This window comes from Aulonocara stuartgranti, assembly GCF_965226115.1.
Source record: "Aulonocara stuartgranti genome assembly, chromosome: 20".
Classification (NCBI taxonomy): Eukaryota; Metazoa; Chordata; class Actinopteri; order Cichliformes; family Cichlidae; genus Aulonocara; species Aulonocara stuartgranti.
Window position 1 is genome coordinate 13,331,113 of NC_138956.1, and position 23,554 is coordinate 13,354,666.

Genomic DNA, 23,554 nt, shown 5'->3' on the forward strand with positions numbered 1-23,554 from the left:
CATTAAACTCTCGTCAGGATGAGTATTGGCTGTGATGTGTCCTTTCTCTCTCCTCTAAACTGCCGCTACTTCATTCGCAAGTGTTTTTCCTTGGGCCCAAGTGATGACTAATGACACTATTGATTGGCAAGTGTCTTTGATGGAGCGGAGAGTGGGCAACATATTTATAACATCTATGTCTGGTCGCATAAGCTCGGCTCCGAGAGAAGGCTGAAAAGATTTACGTAACGCTGCTTTCAGCCTCCCTCTGGAACAAAAAAAAGGAAAGATGTTTACATAACACCACTGTGTCCTTCACATCTTGAGACGTCATTCCGGGTAGGTCTGAAATTTCATCTCGTTCGTTTACAGATCATTGACAGTGTTAGAAATTGCCAGGATTTGTTAAAGAAAGCCAGAAATTCAATCACTAGTAACTAATTTAACTAAAGTTATTTTTTTTTTGATGATGATGATGATGATGATGTGTGTTTTGCATAATTGAGGAAACTCTAAAAGTTGCTTTTTTGATTTCACGCTGTAAACATTTTGAGGCATTCTTTATTCAGAGGTAGAAAATACGGGAAGAACCGTATGACAACAAAGGAGGGAGAAAAGCAGCTGCCGCACCTAATTTATCGCCTCTGACTGCTCACCACGGCACAGAAAATTGCATCTGAATTTGAACGTCTGGGGAAACCAAATGTAAAATCCTTGGTGCCGTTTTATCGGACGCACACGGACAGATAGGCTATAAAGGGGGGAGTGAGAAGGAAACGTGACTGTGAAGAATTCTTTTTCATGCAGTTTTCCAGCCATGTCAGTCGCCGGTCAGCACGGTCCGTGATGCATTAACTTGGATGTTACTCTGCACACAGTTACAGAAATATTCCATCTCCAGTTTGAGCAAATGAATCCTGTTTTTTTTTTTTTTTAAGTTTTCACCGTCAAGCTCTTTAATTATTCATGTATTTTGTCACCCTCTTCTTGAAAGATGAATGGATAAGTCACGATTCCAAAAGTGTTCATTAGGTACACCTTTTCAACTGCTCATTAACACAAATATTTAATCAGCTAGTCACACAGTAGACTAAACTGCTGAAGTTCAAAGAGAGCATCAGAAGGAGGAAGAAAAGTGAGTTTGACGTAGTTGTTGGTGCCACACAACCATCTCAGGTCCAGAATGATCCACCTGATCAGTCCACTCAACCCAAATGTCTGGGATTTGGTGGAATAGAAGATTTCCCACCATGGATGTATTCTGTGTGATGCTGTCATGTCAGCATGGGCCAAAATCTCTGAGGAATGTTGAATGTATGCCACAAAGGATTGAGGCTGTTCTGTAGGCCAAAAAACCCCAACAACCCACTACTGGGAATGTGTATCTAATGAAGTGGCCACTGAGCGTAAATTCTACCCAGTTTTTGTTGTTTTTAATTGCTCTCCAGACACTTGCAAAAACACACACTTACCTCATTTACTCATTTATGTGAGCGCCTTACTACACACAGCATTTTGCATCGCTGTTATTAATTTACACATTTAAGTATTCCCAGTGTCTTCAGAGTAGCAAACGTTCTTAGGAACCAGATTTAAATTGAATCACTGTGTTTATTAAGTTCTGTTAGGGGTTTTGTTTATTTTCATTTTAAATTTTGGGGGGATTTTTGAATTATTGGGCGGTTTTCCCTCTTTAGGACTGTTTCTGACATAAAAGAGAAAAATCGCGCTGTGTTTGATCTCCAGATAACTCGTCTGTTTCTGCCTCGTCTCTCGCCAGGAGTGTGCCGGGGAGCCTCTTTTCATGCTTTACTGTGCCATCAAGCAGCAGATGGAGAAGGGACCCATCGACGCCATCACAGGAGAAGCCCGCTACTCCCTTAGTGAGGACAAGCTCATCAGACAACAGATTGACTACAAAACACTGGTCAGTAAACTCGCTGTGTCTCGAGGCCCGTTTTATCTGCTCGGGACCGAATCATTCGATTTGTTAAGTTTTAGTCACATGAGAGTCTAAACAGTCAGCTGCTGAAATGCGGGTTGTTAAAGCGTGCGGTGCATTTGGAGGGAGTTGGCCGTGGACCGTCCCATTTGCTGCCCAGTGTTAACAAAACAGGTCTAGCTTGGAAACATGCAGGCAAACCTACTCATCAGCGGGGTCTGCTACAGTTGTTTTGGTCCGCTCCCAAGTGCGAATGCCGAGTTATTATGTTCTCAAACTGCCTAAATAGACGAGGGATGTGTCCAGGTTTGAAAATGAGCTGCTGTAAACAAACTGGGTGCGAGAGTGATGCTGGACAACCTGAACAACCGTTTACACCATTCAACTAACCAGTGCTCATTGTTTGCAGCGTTCTTGACATATTCCTGATAAAGCCTAATTTCTTTTGTCTTTTCCCTTTTTCTTCCATTTTTATGCTTTTTTTTTAAATGTTTCCAGACGCTGCACTGTGTAAATCCAGAGAATGAGAACGCCCCGGAGGTGACAGTCAAGTGTCTCAACTGCGACACTATCACTCAGGTCAAAGAGAAGCTGCTCGATGCCGTGTACAAAGGCAGCCCCTATTCGCAAAGGCCAAAGGCTTCTGATATGGACCTGGGTAAGACATGCAGGACTGTATGTGCAGGCTTAATGAGATAAAATCAAATAAAAGCAGATTCATTTGTTTTTTTCCAGTCATTTTGTTTAGACGTCTGCAATAAGAATTGCATAAATCCAGTAGTCGGGTGAGATCAGTGCACTGTAGCTCATTGTCCCATTTTAGCTTTAATGAACATACTACATTCAGCGATGCCTTTAAGCCCAGATTGCCATGACGTTAATCTGAAAAACTTTTTTGATGACTTAAAAGCATTAGAAAAGTCTAGAAACCCATATATATGTATGTAATATATGTGTATAATTTAAATATACATTCAATTCAATTTTATTTATACAGCCCCAAATCACAACAACAGTCACCTCAAGGGGCTTTATATTGTAAGGTAGACCCTACAATAATACATACAGAGAAAAACCCCGTATGAGCAAGCACTTTGGCGACTGTGGGAAGGAAAAATTCCCTTTTAACAGGAAGAAACCTCCAGCAACACCATGCTCAGGGCGGGGCAGGGCCATCTGCTGTGAACGGTTGGAGTAAGAGAAGAAAGACAGGATAAAAGACATGCATAGATCAGATCTTAATGGGCAAAAACTGATATCTGTATCAATATGGACTTAGTGATGTGTTAGGAATGAAAGGATGCCACATTGTTTGATGGAAATAAAAGTGATCCAGCAGGCTTGTCCATTTTGCCGAAACTTAAAATGACTAACTCAGTAGTTAGTATGGCCCGCACATTCTTGTATGCATACCTCACAACTAAGAAGTTTAACTTACTTGATGCAGCTCTCTGATTAAAATGTGTTTCTTTAATTATTATTATTATTTTTTTTGGTGTGACAGCAGTTTATCCATCCAACAGATTAAAATATCTCGAGCTTTTACCATAAAGAATCCTGCTCTCATTTTAGCCCCTCCCTCAGTGACTCGGGTTGCTGCTAACGTTGCTTGCTTGCTGCACGATACTGCAGAGTAAGCATGCGGCATCATTATCTGGACTTTTAATGTTGCAAATAGCCACTCAGTAAGAAAAACCAATAAGCTTAAAGAGAATAAACTGCTCTGTGGAAATGAGGCAAACGACAGAGTATCAATTCTCTGTTGTTCTCGGGAATGTTAAGTCCAGGGACTTTTCTCACATTGGATACAGGCTTTTGATCAATTGTTAGTTGCTTTAATGTAATTTTGCAGTGTAAAATTTAATAAACCTACTAACTACCTCTTTTACATTGAAGATATAAAAAACACAAATGCAAAATGATGGCAAGTGATACACAGTTTCATGACACACACATGCAATTTGTGTTTGTGCTTTTTGCCATCAACTCGGCTTTCCTCTTTTCAAAGAATGGCGTCAAGGTCGGATAGCCAGAATCATCCTGCAGGATGAAGATGTCACAACTAAGATTGACAACGACTGGAAAAGACTCAACACGCTGGCTCACTATCAGGTACACGAGCACAAAGCAGGACAGACGTCAAGAGCCAGCTACTCAGCAAGAGTAATACACTGAATATTTTGGTGGTGTGTGTGTGTATTGTTTTTGTTGTGCAGGTAACAGATGGTTCAGTGATTGCCCTGGTGCCAAAGCAGAACTCTGCCTACAACATCTCCAACTCCTCCACCTTCACCAAAAGCCTCAGCAGATACGGTACGGCTCCCATTCCCATCGTGCCTCGATCCTGTTTAAATCAGTCTGTCAATGATCCCCATTTCTCTGACCGCTCGCCTCCCCTCAGAGCCTCTAACTCGCTTTCATTCAGTCGTTGTCTTTGTTTGTCATGGCCATGATTGGGGTACTTTTTTTTTTTCTTTTTTTTTTTTACCTCCATCTGAGTGAATGGCAATCCTTTTTATCCACTGCCATCAGCGCAGGCCAAGGCTATTCCACGGCTATTTCCAAGCAGTCCATAAATGACAGGCATTAAAGTAGACACCTCGATCCCCAGCTGACAGAGTGAAAAAGAGATGGAGAGAGAGAGCGAGAGGACACGTAGCAGTCAGATAGACAGAGCCCCAGCAACAGTATGGTATTTTCCACTGGAAAATTAAACCATTTAGAGGATAAATTACTCTGAGGTGAGAAAAAAAACTGACCCCTCATCTGATGCTGAGTGGGTATTAACCCTCACACATGCACAGCTGCTATCATTGCCGCTGATCTGCTGTAGCCCCAAATCAGTGTGGCTGTTCTCCAAAAACGCCTGTGCCAAAAAATGAAATGTTTAGGTTAGAATTTGAATTTTTTATTTTTTTGTGTGTGTTTTATATGGAAATGGAAAATTGACATGCTAGTTTTTCTGCTGAATGCCGACTCTGATGTCAATTGCGCGACCTGAAAATAGTGGAAAAGTCAGATGTGTCCTTTTTCCCTCAAATGTAGCATTCAGAAAAAATAGTGCTGGTCAAAGTGTTTATTTTCAATGACAGCTGTTCTCAAACTGTATTTCTAGCATACCTCATGCCAAAATGAAAAAGCTAAAAAAGATTCATGCCCAACTCCCAACAATTATTTTATTGAGCATCAGCAAACTTCTTCTTATTTAATATGAAGCATTCATTGTATTTATTCATACTTCGTATTTACTTCATATATTTCACCTGGCTGTCATGACAACTTATCCAAGATGTAACCCTTTTACGTCACATCAAAAAAAGTGGTCCCAGTTTGGAGCCTGGTGGGACGCCTATTTTGTATGTTTGAAAGGTTAATATATTATTAACTTAAACACACTATTGTCAGGATTCCACACGTTGTTTAAACTGACTCTTTATCTGAAATTGTATTTTATGCTTTTAAGGCAAATAAATAGCAGTAGAAAACTGCTGCCTGTTTACACACCAGCATTCTGTCTCCTTGGAGTCATATTTCTTGCCACCTGATGAATGCATGTCCAATATTCACCCTCCTTGCAGCTCAGAGTCTTCACCTGCTGATAGAAATATTTGACCTTTAACTTCTAAATCCAGTACTATTCAAAGCTACATGTTGGCAGGTGTAGAAATGTGTTTTTTGCAGGGCATTTTTACAGCATCTGCTAGAGAAAATCAACACAACCACAAAACTTGATAAGCTGATAGATATTACCGAGGGTTTAACAGCACAAGTGGCCCATATTATATGCAAGTAGACGTATGATTAACTGAAATATGGGAGTACCGACTAAAAATTCTTTCTCACTGCAAATATGCCAGTTTCTATTGATTCTACTTGGAACAAAATAAATGGTTTAATCAGTGCATCACACAACACCTACACTGTTTGAGAATGGCATTATTGAGGACCTGTTTCATTTCTGAACCTCTCTTGTAGTGAACTATCTCACACTGCTGCAAGGCTCCAGCTATTTTGCTCCACTGTGAAAAAAAGTTTGGTTAAAAAGTCTCTTTGACTGTGTCCCTTTTGTTTGTTATTATGATCCTGTTGGTGTGCCTCGTGCATGAATGTGTGCATGTAGCGGGGTGTTATTAGAACAGGCAAAATTGTTGGCCACCAATGGTCATGATGAGCTTGGAATCAAAGCCACTCAGCACCCCACTGGCAAAAGCAACAGCAGCACTCTACACCATCCCACTCAGCCTCATTCACTCTTCTATCCCATGCACTCCCATTACTCTCCATTTCACCCCTCTCTCCTGACCTTTTTGACTCTCCGTCCATTTCGCTCGCCCACTCCCCCTTTTTTTTCCCGTCACCCCCCTCCACCCTCCCCATATATTTACTTCTCCTCTATCATCCACACTCCTTACTGTCCTTTCACCAAGCATGTGGATGGTTACACACATTAGCATCTTTGGTCTCGCCACCTCTTCTCTCCAGTCCAGCTTTCTACCCCAGAAACAAGAGATATTCAGCAGATATTGTGCACCTTACCTCCCTGGCACATTCCCTCCCCCCATCCTACATGAAATAGTCACAGATTTCTTCTTGCTTTATTCCAATCATGACACTCTCACAATGAATAATGAACCAGACACAGATGGTAGAGATTCTGGGTCAGTTAAACCATTTTTGAGTATTTTCAGTAATTCTACAGTAATTCTGTTTTTGTCTCATTTAGAGAGTATGCTGAGGACGGCCAGTAGTCCAGACAGCCTACGTTCTCGAACGCCCATGATCACCCCCGATCTGGAGAGCGGAACCAAACTGTGGCACCTGGTGAAAAACCACGACCACTCAGACCAGAGGGAGGGCGACCGGGGAAGCAAGATGGTCTCTGAGATCTACCTGACCAGGCTGCTGGCTACAAAAGTAAGGGGCAGGGGTGTAAACAGCACTCTCTTCTTTTTTATATATATATTGATTCTAGTCAGAGTGGAAAAACCTCTTAAACAGCACTTGAAACCATCAGGGGGACACTAAAACCTAATAGTAAAACTCTTCTTCAGCATTTTCAGCTCTTTCGTGCAGAGTGATTCACCTCACCTATTTAAAAGGAGAGGAAACTTCTAATACAGAGTGTCCCCACATCTTTGAGGGGTCTTTATCTTTATCAAATTACATCATCACAGACATTGATGAGAATATTTATGCAACTAGCAATTGGTTTGTCATCGCAGGAGATCAGGTCAAAGACCCACTACATTCACAGATTGAAACTTCACAGAACAGACCCACAAGGTAGAAAATTAGAAGGCTTTTTGCAAGCCCACGCAGGAGACAAGGGTTGGCGAGGGGATGAATACTTATATCAGTGTCTGGAGGCACTGAGAACCCAGTATACAGCCACTCTTGTTACACACATAATGAGTAAGAACATATACTCCAAAAGTGTAAATATGCTTTGGGTCTGGGGATACAGTAAAGAGTAAAATCTGAGACATTACACAGCCTGTGCAGACAGATGGATTTATTAAGATAGGAGCTTATCTGTTCCAGTAGAGAATAGACAGACAACAAGGGGGGAAAACACAGCTGAAATGCTTTCTGTGTAGACAAAACATAACGCCGGGCTGAACAGATGGTCCCCAGTTCAGTCTTAGAGAAGTTGAGCCGAAGGTAGCCATCCATCATGGTGTTTGGGTGGGCTGAGGTGTGCTGTGAGACAGCTCGTTAGGAAGGTACAATAGCTGGGTATCGTCAGACAAGAGTAGGGGGACCAAGCACCCATCCTTGTGGTACGCCAGTGGAAGGAAAGTGACAGGACACAGATAGAAGTGCAGTTTCAGTGGTTGGTTTTGTTTTCCGAGAAGAATTTTGGTAGAAAATTAGTAGGCATGTATGTAGTCCCTCTCTTTAAGTGTTAATAACTCTGTCTGAGTCTTTACATTGGGCGAGATTGCTTCAAAGCCTTTATTGTACATGAAGCAAGTGAAATGTACTGACTAAATGTGTTACCGGTGAAGCTAAACATACTCGTAACCATTCCCTCCATCTTGGAATCTTGCATTACAAAACAGGCCGCCTGTCTTTGCCCCTCTCCTTCATTGTCTTTCAGTTCACCTTCTCCTTTCTAATTGTAGGAGGGGGGAGGGAAATGTAGCAATGGGCAGCAGTTACAAGCAAGCTGGCTTTTCAATTTCCAGTGGTAATAAGAAAAAACAGATTAATAAAAAGGTGGGCTTGTGGTGCAGAGGGTAGGGAGGCAGATACACAAGGTGTCAGGAGAAGAGTAATTTGTTGAGGGATTGAAGATTTGGCGATGTATGATGAAAAAAAACTGAGAGGCAAATGCAATTCAGAAGCTCATCTTGTCCTTGTCTCTCTTATGGCTGCCTTTCCAAACCCGTTTGCCCCGGCGTCTCGTCTATGCAGATCTACCTGCTTTCATTCACAAGCGTTGCAGGAATAATTCCTGCTCCATTTTGCAGCGGCTGACTAAATATGATCCCGACATATATTTCCTCAGTAATAGATTCTGCCAGATGGAGAAGTCGGGGTGACAAATGTGGTGTTAGGGAAATTAATTTAGCTACATTTGAGGTAATTATGTTGAGGCATTGTCATTGGAGGAAAGCGCTATCCAAATCCAAGAGCCGGGGTTCTGGTTTGTGATTCTGCAGCGCTTAGTCAGCAGAGCAAGTAAGTCTCACAGCCAGAGTTATCGCTGTGATTCCCACTGGGGCCATTCATAGTAACAATGTACACGCTCGAGGCCCATTCAGGTGCTGTGGATACAAGTAGCTGGAAATGGTACATTATATTCTGCTTCACAGTGCCATGAAACTGCTTATGTTGATGCTGGCTTCCTGAGCTCTGAGATATTCCTCCTTTCTAATTAATAGTCAGGCTGATTTGAAAGGGAAGCATATGTGGGAATGTTTTTAATCCTAAGAAATTATTGCACACATATGTAGAGAATCAATAAAAGTTAGGAAAAAAAACCCAAAACAAACATTGAGCATAGAGTTACCTGATCCAGCTCTTCATACAGATCTGCTGATGGCTCATATGAAAAGTGTTATTAACCCACTCTGCAAACCACTTCCACCCCAGCTCCTCTATTTCAAGTCATGTTCGCTCTTACTGACTGCTGCACTGCTCTCCTTGCCTTTTGGCTTTCTGTGTATGCGTTTAGAGCGGTGAGGAGGTCCCAGAACAGAGGCACACTTCCATATATAAATTACAGCCACTAAAATAACAGTCCTCTTGTGACTAAAGTGGTTCTGACAGAAATATCAGAAAGGTCAGAGCGATTACCATAATATGGGAACACCACCTGTACTAAAATGTCAGAATGCTTGTTCAACATAAGAGTGCAGCTTATGCTTGTATATAATCATCATTAATATCAAAGACCTCTAAGCCATTTTGACCGGTGTGGTGGGAATCACAGCAACATTTAAATAAGACTTTCAGTGATTGCCTATAGACTAAAAACAACCCGACAGTGTAGTGAAACTGTTGAGAAAAGTTAAAAAAAAAACTAAGTACATCCCATAGAAATTAAAAGTAGCAGCCAGATGTTTGATCAGCAAGTGTGAGCACCTCTATGTTAGCAGAAGTTTAGTCAGTTTGTTGGTCTGTAATAACCTCTCGAAATTATTAAAACAGTTGATATTACAGCTACAATTACTGTTAAAATATTCCTTACATTTCTTTTTTAAAGTACACCCTGATTTCCTTCATTTAGGGTACGTTACAGAAGTTTGTGGACGACCTGTTTGAGACCATCTTCAGCACAGCCCACAGAGGTAGCGCGTTGCCCCTGGCCATCAAGTATATGTTTGACTTTCTGGACGAGCAGGCTGACAAACACTCCATCACAGACTATGATGTACGACATACCTGGAAGAGCAACTGGTGAGTCAGAAATCTGCAGCCGCTGAAAAACTAATTCCCCTTAAATGTAAAGTGTTCTCGAAACCGGATGTAACCCTGTTCGGTTCAATCAAATTTCACCTCCAGCGTAATGAGATCTTCAGGCGCTTTTCACGTTTGGCCCTGGTGACATTTGCGCTGGAGTCTAAATCTCGCTGAAAATGACTGCAATCAAAGTGCATTTCAAAGAGGTTTGAATGGATGCCAAAATATAGTAATAATCGCAGTGTCTGCAAAGTAAATATCCTTGTAAACAATGCTGCACTGAATTAAATCGATACATCCAAGTCTGCAAAATGTATAGAAAAATGTAAAAAATGCTGTGTTGGGTGCTTCCTATAATAAGATCTTCAGACTAGATTTGCAGTGTTTGTAATTCATAAATTATTTAATAAAATTTTGCGTTTCCGTAGCAATGAAGAGCATTCGTCTCCAGCCACACAGCTGCTACGATCCCCGAGGACCCCGGCACTGCCTGTGTGCATTAAAGCCGGCTTTAATGCACACAGTGAACTAATTAGAAAAAAACAGAACTACAAGTGGAATTAAGCTAGTGACGGAAAGCACTTAATCACACGATGTTACATTTTTATTTCGAAATAAACCTTTTTTGGGTTTTATTCTCTTGCTCTCTCTCCAGTCTCCCTCTCCGGTTCTGGGTGAACGTGATCAAGAACCCACAGTTTGTATTCGACATTCATAAGAACAGCATCACAGATGCTTGTCTGTCCGTGGTGGCCCAGACCTTCATGGACTCCTGTTCAACATCGGAGCACAAACTAGGCAAAGACTCGCCTTCAAATAAGCTTCTCTACGCTAAAGACATCCCCAATTACAAGAACTGGGTCGAGAGGTGAGTCAGAGTTTGACCCAAACGCGAAGACTTTGAGAACAGCTACGTTTGATGGGAGGACACCTTTTGTATCCGCAGTTTAAATGTTAAAAGTTCCTCATGAGCTGTGAGAGAAAAATGAGTTGGAGCGTTATAATCAAAGTTAATTACACTATTAAACTATTAAGCTAAAAACAGCTGTAAGACTGTAGCAACGTTACAGGCTGAACTTTATCTGGCATTTAAAGCATAATAGTTGGATTAAATTACTGCAAAGAAACCACTCTGCAGTAATTACAGCTGTCTCGATCACTATATAATACAGTGTACTATAAAGAGTGAGTAAAATTACAGTGAGAGCTGCTCCATATGGATCAGTTCTAAGACAAAAAGAAAGAAGAGGACAAAGGTTTCACTGGATTTTGCTAAGAAGCAGCCATAGCCTCTTAATCTTCTGCCCAACTCCAGGATGTTTAAGTGATCGCACCACCTGCGGTTCCACTTTAGGGGCAAGAGGCGCTCTGTTCATGTTTCTCCTTCAATTCATTCAAATTTTGTGTAATTAAATTTACCTGAATTCAATTCAATTTAGTTTTTTTTATATAGCACCAAATCTCAAGAACAGTTACCTTAAGGTGCCTTATATTAGTATATTATATTAGTTAGGTAAAGTCCCCATAATAATAGAAAGAAAAACGAATTAGATGATTTCCTGTAAGCTCGGACTTGGCAACAGTGGGGAGGCAAAACTCCTTTTTAACAGGAAGGAACCTCAGCAGAACCAGGCTTAGGGAGGGGAAGCTATCTGCTGCTCAGCAGCGTGCATTACACCACCTCTACATACATATATATGTGTGTATATATATATATATGTATATATATATATAATGTTGATTTTTAATCCTTTTTAGATTTCCAGGTTTTTCACTGCTAATGGTAAAACAGAAGGGCTGATAACAAACACCATTCTGGTAGAGTACAGCGTTTGATACCTGCCCAAATATAATGCCCACCTAAGTACATTCATAATCTCACTAAGCATTTTTTTTTAATCTAAAAAAATGGCACGATCGATAATCAGTTCATTAGTGGGCAATCCTATTTCTTTTCTTTTGAAAGCTGAGCTAGCCCTGGTGCTCTCCTTTATATGTTTCTACAGTGAGTAGCTGTTGCGGCAGTTTCTCAGTATTATTCAGCTCCTTCTTCAGAGAATCTTGTCCCAGGGTGAGACATAATCCATCTCTGCCATCCTGAACTGTGGCTGGATAAACTAGCCTTTGTTCTGCTCTGAAGATCTACTGCAAACTCTAACCTGAACCTGCAGCAGGTCTCGAGCTGGTTCATTCACAGGACCAAGATGGCCGATGCAGCAGATCACATCACTGCCTGCTGTAGACGGCCACAATCCACAATAGTGGAGCTGGAGTTAATCCACTGGATGAGAGACGGTGGAGAGCGAGTGCTTGTCTTCTCAGTTGTTTGTTGTAAAGTCAGGACATGTAAAAGTATTTGCAGTGCAGAAACTGATAACATATAATGTATAATAATACTTAAGAAATCTTTCCTGCACATAAATGCATGTGCACTCTACTGTCACAAACAGAGTCTAAATCTGTGGGAAAACCGCTGTGTATTTCTTTATGTTGAGCAGCTTGAATTGAATATGCTGCAGGAAGTAGTGTAGCTTCCACAGAGCTTTTGGAGGAAGCGTGAGATAAGGATTTATAGGTGAGATTTAACTGGGTGCAGTTGAACCTTGCTTCCATTATGCCTCCAAACCTACACTCTCCTCCCAGCGCTGCCCTGCTGCAGTAAACCTTGAGATAGCCGAGATATGGATCATGCACACAGATCCAGGTACAGCTCAGTATTGGGATGTTTTCTTAATATATTGTGTTTTTACCTGCCTCACTTTCTACGGACCTTTCACTCTCCCAGTGCAGCCAGCAACACTGAGTCGATAATACTAAGGTTGTTGTTTCACTGAGAGCATCACCATCTCAAAAACGAAATATTAATGAAATATGAATGAGTAAAGGATGAATCAGCTGTTACAAACCCAGCTAGGTTCCCGTCAATATCCATAAGAGTCACAAAGTAGTCACCAAAAAGCTTACAGAGGATAGGATGGATAAAATATAATTGGACTTAGAACTGAAATGTAAGAGCCAAATCAAACTGTTCTGTTTAAAAAAGAAAAGAAAAGAAATGCTAGGCTCGCTGGCTTTCCTTTCGAAAACAAACATTACAGAATAAATAGCACGTCTGTAAGTGAGTATCTTACAAAGGAAGTCAACTAACTGTGCGAGTGTGCTAATCGCTGCTTCCTGGCCCTGCGTCCCAGTGTTTTAATGCCCCTGACAGGACTAAACAAACAGGTTATATAATCAAAAGCTGGCAGGCAAAAAGCCTGCAGAACATTATACATACGAGGTACTTAAAAGGATCAGTAACAGGTACCCTTTCGTAGCAGTTAGCAAGAATGTACGGAGCAGGCTACTCACTGATCACAGCAGCCCTGAATGACAGTCTGACAGTCGTAACCAGTCAAATATGGCAGCAAGAGGGAGACAGGAGAAACAGTCAGGCGAGGAGGGCAAAATAAAGAGCACATGTATGCATCGATCAGGAGCTGGGGCTTGCAAAGGGAATGCTAAGCAGTTTTGTTACATAAGGGGGAAAGAACGACCCAGGGCCCTAACATCAACCATGACAACGAAGCCATCAATTCCCGAGTTACATAAGCAGGTGGGCATCTGAAAAAACTGAATTTGGCTTTGTTTTCCTATGTTCCCCTCACCCCCACGGCCCCATCAGACGCTTGCCTGTCCCTGAGATTGATTCTAGCAGAGGTTTCTTCCTTTCAAAAGGGAGTTTTTCCTTCCCACTGTTGCGAAGTGCTTGCTCATAGTGGATCGTCTAATTGTTTGGTTTTTGTAGCAGAGGCGGCCTTAGGTGACTTTAGGTGCTATATAAATAAAACTGAGTTGAATTGAGCCGTCTCTTATTTTACTAATCTCATTATTTTTCAATTAAATGGCAAAGTAGGTCAATGTGTGCTCTAACAAGGTGCTAACCATCAGCAAAGAAATTGTATTAAGCTGCATTAATCCTTCAATGGGAAGCTTAGGTCGAGGCAGTAAGTCAAGGTGTGAATGGACACGAAGGTGGCATGACACGCAACTCTGCCTGAACTCTTGTCTAGGTATTACTCCGATATCTCCCGCATGCCAGCCATCAGCGATCAGGACATGAGTGCCTACCTAGCGGAGCAGTCCCGGCTGCACCTCAGCCAGTTCAACAGCATGTCAGCGCTGCACGAGATCTACTCCTACATCGTCAAATACAAAGATGAGGTAAGCTCCCACTGCCCAGCACTAAATATAGAAGAAGGGAAGAATGTTGTAATTATTCGTGCTCTGCCTCCCTTTACTTGTTTTGACTAATACCACGAGGTCATTTTAATTCAATAACACTGATAACCAGTCCACATCGGTACAAGCTGGAAGGTATTACCACCATTAAGGATGCACATTAAGGCATGAGCTCAGCACATTATGAACTTAATGGAGCTTAACAGAATTTAGGTGATTTTTTTTAAAGACCTGCTTGCACAGTATCCTTTGCTGCTACCAGCTGATTAAAACTCAAGAATGTGTTAACGAAATAGTGCCACATTTTAAGGATGCTTATTCATTTTATTGAATAAGCATTCACAGTTAAGAAAACAAATCACGAACAACCAGCAGAGTCTCAAGCAAGACATTAAATGCACTTATTGGGATTTAAACCGCTAAATTCTATATACCCACGTGCCATCATGTTCATAGTGTGTGTCTGATGAGAAGTTCTCCAACACCATCATCACTCATTTTACTCTTTGCTTAAAAAAGTAGCACACGGTATTTAATGAAGAAAAAAGTGAATGTTAAAAGGCTCGTCTCAGGATGTTCATAAGACGTCCCGGGACAGCTACATTTAGATAAAAAAAGCCGTCTCGTCATCATCAGCACAGCCCGCAGATTCAAACCCACAACCTATGAGGATCTAACCGCTGCGCCATCATGCTGCACTGCCATGTAGGAACAGTTAGTTTTGACCTTCCAGGTTCATACAAATACAGATGAGGACAACATTATTACGTTTTTCTCAAAATTTTCCCAAGGAATTTTCAATATAGCATATCTATAAAGACACGATATTGTACACGGGGTATCTGGCCCATTGCTACAGGCCATTCGATTCCTATACAACCGTTGCAAGAGCTTGGTTCGCATTGCTGGCATTAAGTTGGACTCATTCCCGGTGGGTGATGGACTCCGCCAGGGCTGCCCTTTGTCACCGATTCTGTTCATAATTTTTATGGACAGGATTTCTAGGCGCAGCCAAGTGGCGGAGGGCTTTCACTTCACACTCAGAATCTCATCTCTGCTTTTCGCGGATGATGTGGTTCTGTTGGCTTCGACTGGTGATGGCCTCCATTTCGCACTGGAACGGTTCACAGCCGAGTGTGAAGCAGCGGGAATGAGGATCAGCACCTCCAAATCTGAGGCCATGGTTCTCAGCCGGAAAAGTGTGGAGTGCCCACTCCGGGTTGGGGATGAGTTCCTGCCCCAAGTGGAGGAGTTCAAGTATCTCGGGGTCTTGTTCGCGAGTGATGGTAGAAGGGAGCCGGAGATCGACAGACGGACTGGTGCTGAGTGTAAAGGCGAAGCTCTCAATTTACCGGTTGATCTACGCCCCTACCCTCATCTATGGCCACGAGCTGTGGGTAGTGACCGAAAGAACGAGATCGCGGATACAAGCGGCGGAAATGAGCTTCCTTCGAAGGGTGGCTGGCCTCTCCCTTAGAGATAGTTCAGCCATCCGGGTGGGGCTCAGAGTAGAGCCGCTGCTCCTCCACATCAAAAGGAGCCAGCTGAGGTGGTTCGGGCATCTGACAAGGATGCCTCCTGCGTGAGGTGTTCTGGGCATGTCCCACCGGGAGGAGGCCCCGGGGCAGACCCAGGACACGCTGGAGAGATTATATCTCTCGGCTCGCCTGGGAACGCCTTGGTGTTCCCCCGGATAAGCTGGAGGAGGTGGCTGGGGAGAGGGAGGTCTGGGCCTCTTTGCTTAGGCTGCTGCTCCCGCGAACTGGCCCTGGATAAAGCGGAAGAAGATGGATGGATGGAAGCTCAGTCTGATCTAAAGACGTCTGTTAAACTTTCACTTTTGAACTAAATGTAATCCAGTTTTAACACTGACGGCTTTTAGAAATCTAATCAAGAGAAAATGCTCAGTTGGTAAACGTGAATGTGAGAGTACTTCAGATTGGGTGGAATTATCAGTTTTGCAGTAGGTTTCACTCTCCAACCCAGTTCAAATATTGAGGGATATCTTTGGCTAAAACTTCAGCCTTCATCCTCTGGTGCTTTTTCATTTTCATTTAATGATACATTTTTATACTACCTCGCATTCGAACGTGCTAAACAGTGAGCATTAAAGGTGCTGCTAGGGTTTCTTCTTCTAGTTTCTAGTATATATATATATGTAAGCCAACAAATGTATGGTTAATTTTTCTGTGCATTTTCTTTATATTTGTGTTATTTGCTTCTCCAAACATGTGAGCTGCTGAAATATGCTTGCATGGAATGTGCTGTTTTAAAAATAGAGCCTTATATCTATACTACACACCTCTCCCTCCTCAACCTTTAGTATGCTTTTAATTGGTGAGAGCTACGCCCCCACTTGTCCTTGTTTCCATTCTTCCATACCAGCAGTATGACGGTAGTTAAGCTGGCTGTTTGCAGCTGGCTGTATTCAAACCAACTGCTCCCCTTCATTATGACCTATTATCCAGATGTAGACAGCTGCACGGCCCCCATCGTCTAACAAATGCGCTCAGACAGACGCGTTAAAAAATAAAGATGAAATGCACACGTCCTCACACTCATACCACATCCTCCTTTCCCCACTCTCATCATGAAAAATAACGCACTCCTGTTGGTCATTCTCAGTAGCCATTAACATCCAATCACAAGACATTCCACTGGCCATAACACCTGCCCTGTCGGCCCTGCTCGTGTTGTCAGCGTGAGTGCAATTGTAGTCGCTAACCACTAAAAGGGAAATTAGCAACAGAGCGCTCCTTTGGCTCATGTAACTGTGAATTCATGGCTAAGGAGCATAACAGCGGCGCCCACGCTGCACTGCCGCATGCTCAAGGTTTTAAAGGCGTCTCTCTAATCTGTTTCCTTCCGTGTGTCCAGATCCTGTCAGCGCTACAGAAGGACGAACAGTCACGCAGACAGCGACTACGCGGCAAGCTGGAACAGGTCATCGACACCATGGCTCTATCTAGCTGAGGATCAGCCAATGGCGCGCCTCAGCTGGCAGGAGAACTGGCTAACCAACACGCCTTTCCCCAACAACTTTGACCCCCTCTCCCCATTCCTCGCCGTTTTAACACCCGACGTTTAAAGTCTGTCGCCATCGCCGTCACAAACAACAATCTACAGCAGCAGAAAGGACTGCGAGAACACAAGCACCCAGTAAGCAGCAGCACACTCGAGAGAGACAGCAGAGTTTGGAACTAAAGTCCCGGCAGCCGGGTTGACTTTTACCCCCTCCCCCATTGCCTTTCTTTTTCTTCTTCTTCTTCTCTGAGCCTGCCATAACAACCAAATCAAGTGCGTCCCCAACCTCAGCCGATTTTGGACCTCAGCTCAGGAGAGCATTTATTTTCATCAAGTCCCTCATCACGTCTACAGTTACACGGGAGCAGCTTTGGCCACAATCAGGAATGGTACATGCACAGTGGTGACCAGAAACTCATCAAGCTGGACCTGAAACAAGCCCAGAGCTAGTATCTTTTCACAGCCAGAGCTGCAGTTCTGACTCTGAGCCTATAAAAAAAAAAAAAATCCAGAATACTTGATTTCTGTGAGGAATTTCTCTTTCTTTACTGTTGCTCCCCTCCACAAGGAGGTCAAAGGTCAGGGACAGCTACAAAGCAGCAGCCACTGAGCAGGTAGAGATTCAGCGTGTTGCTCAAAGACTCTTCGGTAGAGTGGATTCTCGGCAACGCGCCGCTTGCCACTGCAGGGCAACCGGGAGGAAGGACTTTGCAGGGAAACTCTTCCTCCAGTACTGACTTTCCAACACTCCATCGACATGAATTCCACTGTAGTCGAACAAAGGACGCTGTCAGTTTCATAACTCTGTATTTGATTTGTTACTGCATTTGATTCTGCCCGTCCAACTGCCTACTCTCCCCAGTGCTGTGCCACTTCTTGTGTTACTGCTGAATTTGCACAACAAAGCTAAATCAAAAGAGAGAAGAGGATATATGAATATATATATATATATATATATATAGATAGATAGATATAAATACAAACCTTTCATTTTTAAAACAAATGAAAAACTGGGGAAAAAAACAAACTGTTTTTCATTTCAATGTACAAAAGATCCGTTTGAGACGAAGATTTGATATTTCCAAGATGAAAAATTATGAAAAACACGAGGAAAAAGTCGTCCTGTGCCATGTTTTACTTTAAATGTTGTTTAGTGCGAAGAGACTTCTTTTTTTTCCCCGTTTAGATGAAACGTGCTACGATGAAAATGTTGTCATGCTTAGTGACTGAAAGTTTAAAAATAGGTAAATGGCAAAAATATATATATATAAATATATCATACGCAGACACTTTCTATATTTCGTGAGGTCTCGGGGCGTGCTACATCTTTGGCTCTGAAGATAGCAAAAAGGCAAATGATGTCTGGAAGCCGCCTACGAGCAAACCAACCTGCAGTGCTTTTGTGTTTGTTTTTTAGAGGAACCAAATACAACACAAGGCCCAGTCAGCTGATTTAGATGAGACAAAAGTCACTTGTGTGGAAGCCAGCCTCATGCTGCGTTAGCAGACCGCAGAGGCAACCAAGCAGTCCTTTAAGCTGATCCCTGGCACACTGTGCTTTACAGCTTCCCGATCTTGTTTTCTAGACTTCCCAGCTTGTCTGAAACACATTTTTTTCTATAAGGTGTGCCATCCAAAAATGAAGGCTAGTCTTTGCTGTGCAGAAGATGTTGTCTAATATTTCTTGGTTTTATTATTTGTTTTTGTTGTTTTCTACTCCGAAGTGACGACGGTAAAGCTAAAGGGTCCGTTTTTTGAAAATGTGAATGTGGTTTATGAAAAAAGATAATGAAATGTAGCTTGATTTATGTGAGTGGGGTTTTTTGTACAAGTTGAAGGCCTTTCTCTCTCTTTTATTTTGTTCTGTGGTTTTGTAGGGTTAAAAAAAAAAAAGAAGAGAAAAAAAAGTGCAAATGTTCTCCTTGCACCGTGCGCTGCTCTGTGTTAACATTCGGAAACATTCCTCTTCCCTAGGAGTGTACACAGCTACTTATCAAGGCCAGAAGATACAAACCAAGGTGATGTATATATGTTCTTCCATCCTGTAAAAGCGTATCATGAATTTCAGACCACCAGATAAGACATATCAACACCCAGATCACACGGAAGAGCTGAAAAAAAACCTTCTCTACATGTGTTTGCTTTGATAATAAATGGGAAAAAATTGTGTAAAAGAGTAGGGTTAAATGCACCATTTAGGACACTGTAACTTCAAAGAAAACAGTTGCATCAAAATTGCTTATGTTCGCTTCCTCTTCAGCAGTGCTTCCCTCAGTTTTTTTTTTCGAGTGGAGACCTTGTAACCAGATAACAGTAGGGTTCTCAGACCAGTTCAGATGGCTTTGAAGAGCTTTGCGTTGCATCAGGAGCTTCACAAACCAGAATCTCTTTCGTAACTGGAAGTTAATGTAACCATATGCATCCCTGCACAAGACACTTACTACGTATATTATATGTTAGTGACAGATTACCCTGGAAAAGAAACCTGTCTAATATGTAATATAAATACGATACGCAGCCGTTTCAGTGCTCCAGTTGCTAAATGTTTAATCTAAAAATGAACATTTACAGTCGAGGCTCTAATGTATTTTTATGTAATTCAAAGTTACAATGAAATAATTATTTAGTTTGTTCCTAAGCTGTGAAGAACGAAGATTAGCAGCTAGTGGACTAAAAAGTGTGTGAACACCTTAAAACGCACCAGACGGACTACAAACTGATGAATTCCCCAAGTGATAATTCAATGTCACAGCTGTTCTACAGCTTGAACTGAAAGTGTGACTTTCACATTTGGTGCGACTGGTGTTTCAGCTACTTAAGTTTAAAGGATTCAGTCACACATTCGTCTCTTTGGGATTTTATATTTGAGCAGCAGTCCTTCCAGTCTAAGGCTTTGTCACACGGACAAATCCTAAAGAAGTATTGGCAAGAAGTATTGGCAAGAAGTCGAAGTCGGCGCAGTCGTTTCCACGTTATTGTGAGGCAGTCGCTGCATGCGAGCCGGCTGTTAGCGATTAGTTCGTGCTTGTTACATGCTACCTTAAACAATCAATTCACAGAGAAATCAAGGGTGAGCTCTCTCTCTTTTTTTTTTTACTTCGGACCATTAGCACAAGTTGTATGCTAATGTGTAAGTTGTCCAGTCTTTAGCCTTTTGACTTCTTCCTTTGTCCATATTGTCAGGGAGTTAAGGATTTTTCCCACATACCAGACCTGTACCAAGCCAGATGCCACCAAACCAAACACATATTGCTGCTGTCAAGTAAAAGCTGTAAAACAAAGAATAATAGAACAAGACACAGACCCTTTAAAAGCCCAGTGTACATTCGAATCTCTAATCTGAATGCTAGCCTCTCACACCAACACACCATGTTTTTATCTGACAGCACAAATGTGCGTCTGGATTGGATGACAACGTACTGTATGTTCTTAAATACTTGAACCACTGATCTGCACAGGGTAACATAACATACAGAGAGACTGACCAAAGCTTTATGCATCTGCAACCCGAGCACAGCTCTGTGATAAGAGACTTTTCTTTGCCGTTTTCACTTATTCCACAAGAAACTTTTAGTGCTCAGTTTTAGTGATTTAAAAGCAGCCTCCGTCTTTATCCTTGATGAATGAGGCAATGCTACTTCCATGTACAGGCGTTCATTAACACGTTTTGTTCAAATTGAATGAATGAAACAATCTGAGGATGTGGACTCTTACATTGATGTTTGACTGGTGTTCACTTGCTCAGTTGAAGACTTGTAAAAAATGATTTTTGTGATACTGAAAGAAGAAGTCGTTGTTAGTGCCCCTAGGATAATTTTGTAGGGAGAAAAAAAAGGAAAAAAAATAGACATGGTGAGATAAGGCCCATTTGGTTTTTGATGCTTTTGTTTCTTAGTTTTGTGCTTCTTGTTTTATGCTACAGCACTTGTTGAGGTAAAAGATGAAAAGACTCAGGCAAGGCAGAGGAAGTGCTTTGAAGGCCACGGTACCGCTTCATTGTCCATTCCATCACATCTGGGTTGTTTTTTCCCCTCTTTTCATGTAGAAAAACACAGTCAAAAAGGAGGGTGGAGTGGGAAAAGAAAAGAGGTGGTGAAAGAGATTCTCCTGGCGATTGACAGACACATAGGTTTTTGCTGTGCCTTGTCAGCCTCTACCCACATGGAAAATTATATGCTTTTTTCCATGTACATGATTCCTATTTTGTTCAATGTCCATGTCAAAAACTGACAAACAAATACAATATATGTAAATATATATGTCCTTTTAAATGTGAGATTACTAGACTGATACCAGTCATGTGTCATCTAGCCTAGCTTATACTAAAGTAGCCAAGAGCTAACCAGGCATGATAACTCCCTCAAAGATGGCTATGTAAAAAACTGCATCCATTTAATTGGAGACAGTGTGAAAATAATATGATATCTAAGGGTGTGTGTTATGGGGGGAGTGTATCCTGCAAACAGTGAATGTAATTAAGAAGATTTGACACAAAAATCCCTCTAAAATGATAAATTACATCTCTTTTGTTGATGTATATTATTAGGGTTGCTTTATATTGATTGAGGCTATTGTTTGTTTTCATGCTAATATTAAGACAAGATTAAAGTAAGCTAATTACATGAAATGTCTGTAGGCAGCTTTTAGCCTGAGATTGCTATTTAAAGTCTTTTTCTCAAAGTAATGGACTAAATGTGCTTATTTGCTTTCTTGGTTTTTCTCACTTTAAGGAGAGAATTATTACAACTTTGACATTACTTTTTTGTATGAGAAGTCAGAGCTAGCAGATGGTTAGCTTAGTTTAGCACAGAGCCCTAAAGAGATAAGATAAAACAAACAGGTAGCCTAGCTAGCCAATTAGAATGTAAACAGCTTGATGAAGATTTTGTTCAAATATTATTTCAAACAACAGCACTAAACGTGATTAGTAATTAACAAAGCTTTGCAGACACACCAGAACTTACATATTCATGTTTTATGGCTCTTGTGCATGGATGTAAGATATAGATAACGGCCCCTACAAAATTAGCCATCGTGTGGGCCTATAAAAAAAACCCCAACTTGTGGCTATACCCATAGTCTAACCAGAAGTCAGCTATCTTGAATTTGCTTGTGTACAGATTTGAAGATGAAATATCTTCCAGCTTCATATGAGGGTCTGTCTTAAGTAAAGATGATAAAAAGCAAAGCTTCAGAGTTTTATTGAAAGGTTTTTCCAACTTTTAATGTTCATTAAGTTCATGTTTCATTTTGAATGTAGATTGCATTTCATGAAAAACGTCATCCAATTTGACAAAATATCTACAACAACATGACATATAATTAGTGGATTTTGTTAGCCAAGAATGGGTATCTGTTCATTATTAACACTTAGCCCCCTTAGTCCAGGCATAAAACCCAGTGTAAAGGACCTTGATTTAAAGATGCAAGGATTATAGCGCACTAGACGTTTCCCCTTCTTTATGCTAAAGTTAAGATTGGTATAAAATACATGAGAGTGGTATCAATCTTCTAATCTAACGCTGTTATTTTATTGAGAAAAGAACAGCACCTTTTGTAGAAAAACAAAATCCAGGAACCAATTTCATTTCTTGTACTTTCTAAGCCATTTTATGAAAATATGTCAAATGTATCTATTTGCCCATATGGGATGCACCCTCCATTGGACGAAACATTGCCACACAACATTTAAACTTGCCCTCATCTGCCATTTCTAACCCCCAACCCCAATAGCAGCACTCGTGGGTTTTTCAACCCAGCAGTTCCAGCTTCCTCGCCTGCTGAGTTCACTTTGATTAAAGTACATCTGAGAGACGGAGCAGAGGACATAAAATAACTTCACACACAGATTAAAGAGGAGAGAGGTAGAAAGAAAAAAATACCTTAAACAGTTTTAATACTTTATGAATTCTGATACCTTTTTAAGAGTTTCAGACTTGAAGCTGCTGTGACAGGTTTTGGCTGTTTCACGCCCGTGTAAATATCCTGCTCTTTCCTATTTTGCAGATTTATTACGTGTAAATAGACACGCATCAAGGAGAGATTAAACATGTTTTTTGCTAAATCTGGCTCGTCTGATGTTTTTATTGCTCTTCCATATCCCTACGTACCCTCAAAGTTGCGGATTTGAAAGTCGTAACAAGTTTTTGGTTTATCTCAAGTGCTCGTCGTCACGAGAGAACACAGAAGATCAAAAGCGGCACATGTGAGATCTAAATACAGTATTATTGTACTCTGGTAGAGCAAAAACTGCTGCCTGTGTTTGACTCGTTCCCCCTCTGTTTTACTGCACCGATGTTGAGGAGGACATTGAAAATGATGATGATAAGCCTTTACTTTGCAGACTTTACTGTCAGAAATCTCTTACTGATGTGAGTCATGAATATGCAAAGCTCAGTTTCAAGAGTACAATCATCCATCCATCCATATCTAGTCACTTTCCCATTCATGTGAAAAGACTGAAATTATCCCAGTGAGTGT

The 23,554-nt window shown here is 41.5% G+C and overlaps 1 protein-coding gene across 4 annotated transcripts in view; it reads left to right on the forward strand.

The window, feature by feature from the left end:
• Positions 1 to 23,138, forward strand: part of LOC309697328 (plexin-A1-like) — a 330,439-nt gene extending 307,301 nt beyond the window's left edge. For all 4 annotated transcript variants that reach the window (XM_082519167.1, XM_082519170.1, XM_082519169.1 and 1 more), the window contains exons 25-33: positions 1,760 to 1,906; positions 2,420 to 2,579; positions 3,930 to 4,033; positions 4,138 to 4,234; positions 6,645 to 6,835; positions 9,657 to 9,826; positions 10,485 to 10,697; positions 13,882 to 14,032; positions 16,928 to 23,138. In XM_082519167.1, coding sequence (XP_082375293.1) covers positions 1,760 to 1,906; positions 2,420 to 2,579; positions 3,930 to 4,033; positions 4,138 to 4,234; positions 6,645 to 6,835; positions 9,657 to 9,826; positions 10,485 to 10,697; positions 13,882 to 14,032; positions 16,928 to 17,023 — 1,329 coding nt within the window. In that variant the 3' untranslated portion in view covers positions 17,024 to 23,138. The remainder of the gene's footprint in view (positions 1 to 1,759; positions 1,907 to 2,419; positions 2,580 to 3,929; positions 4,034 to 4,137; positions 4,235 to 6,644; positions 6,836 to 9,656; positions 9,827 to 10,484; positions 10,698 to 13,881; positions 14,033 to 16,927) is intronic.
• Positions 23,139 to 23,554: the final 416 nt, after the last annotated feature.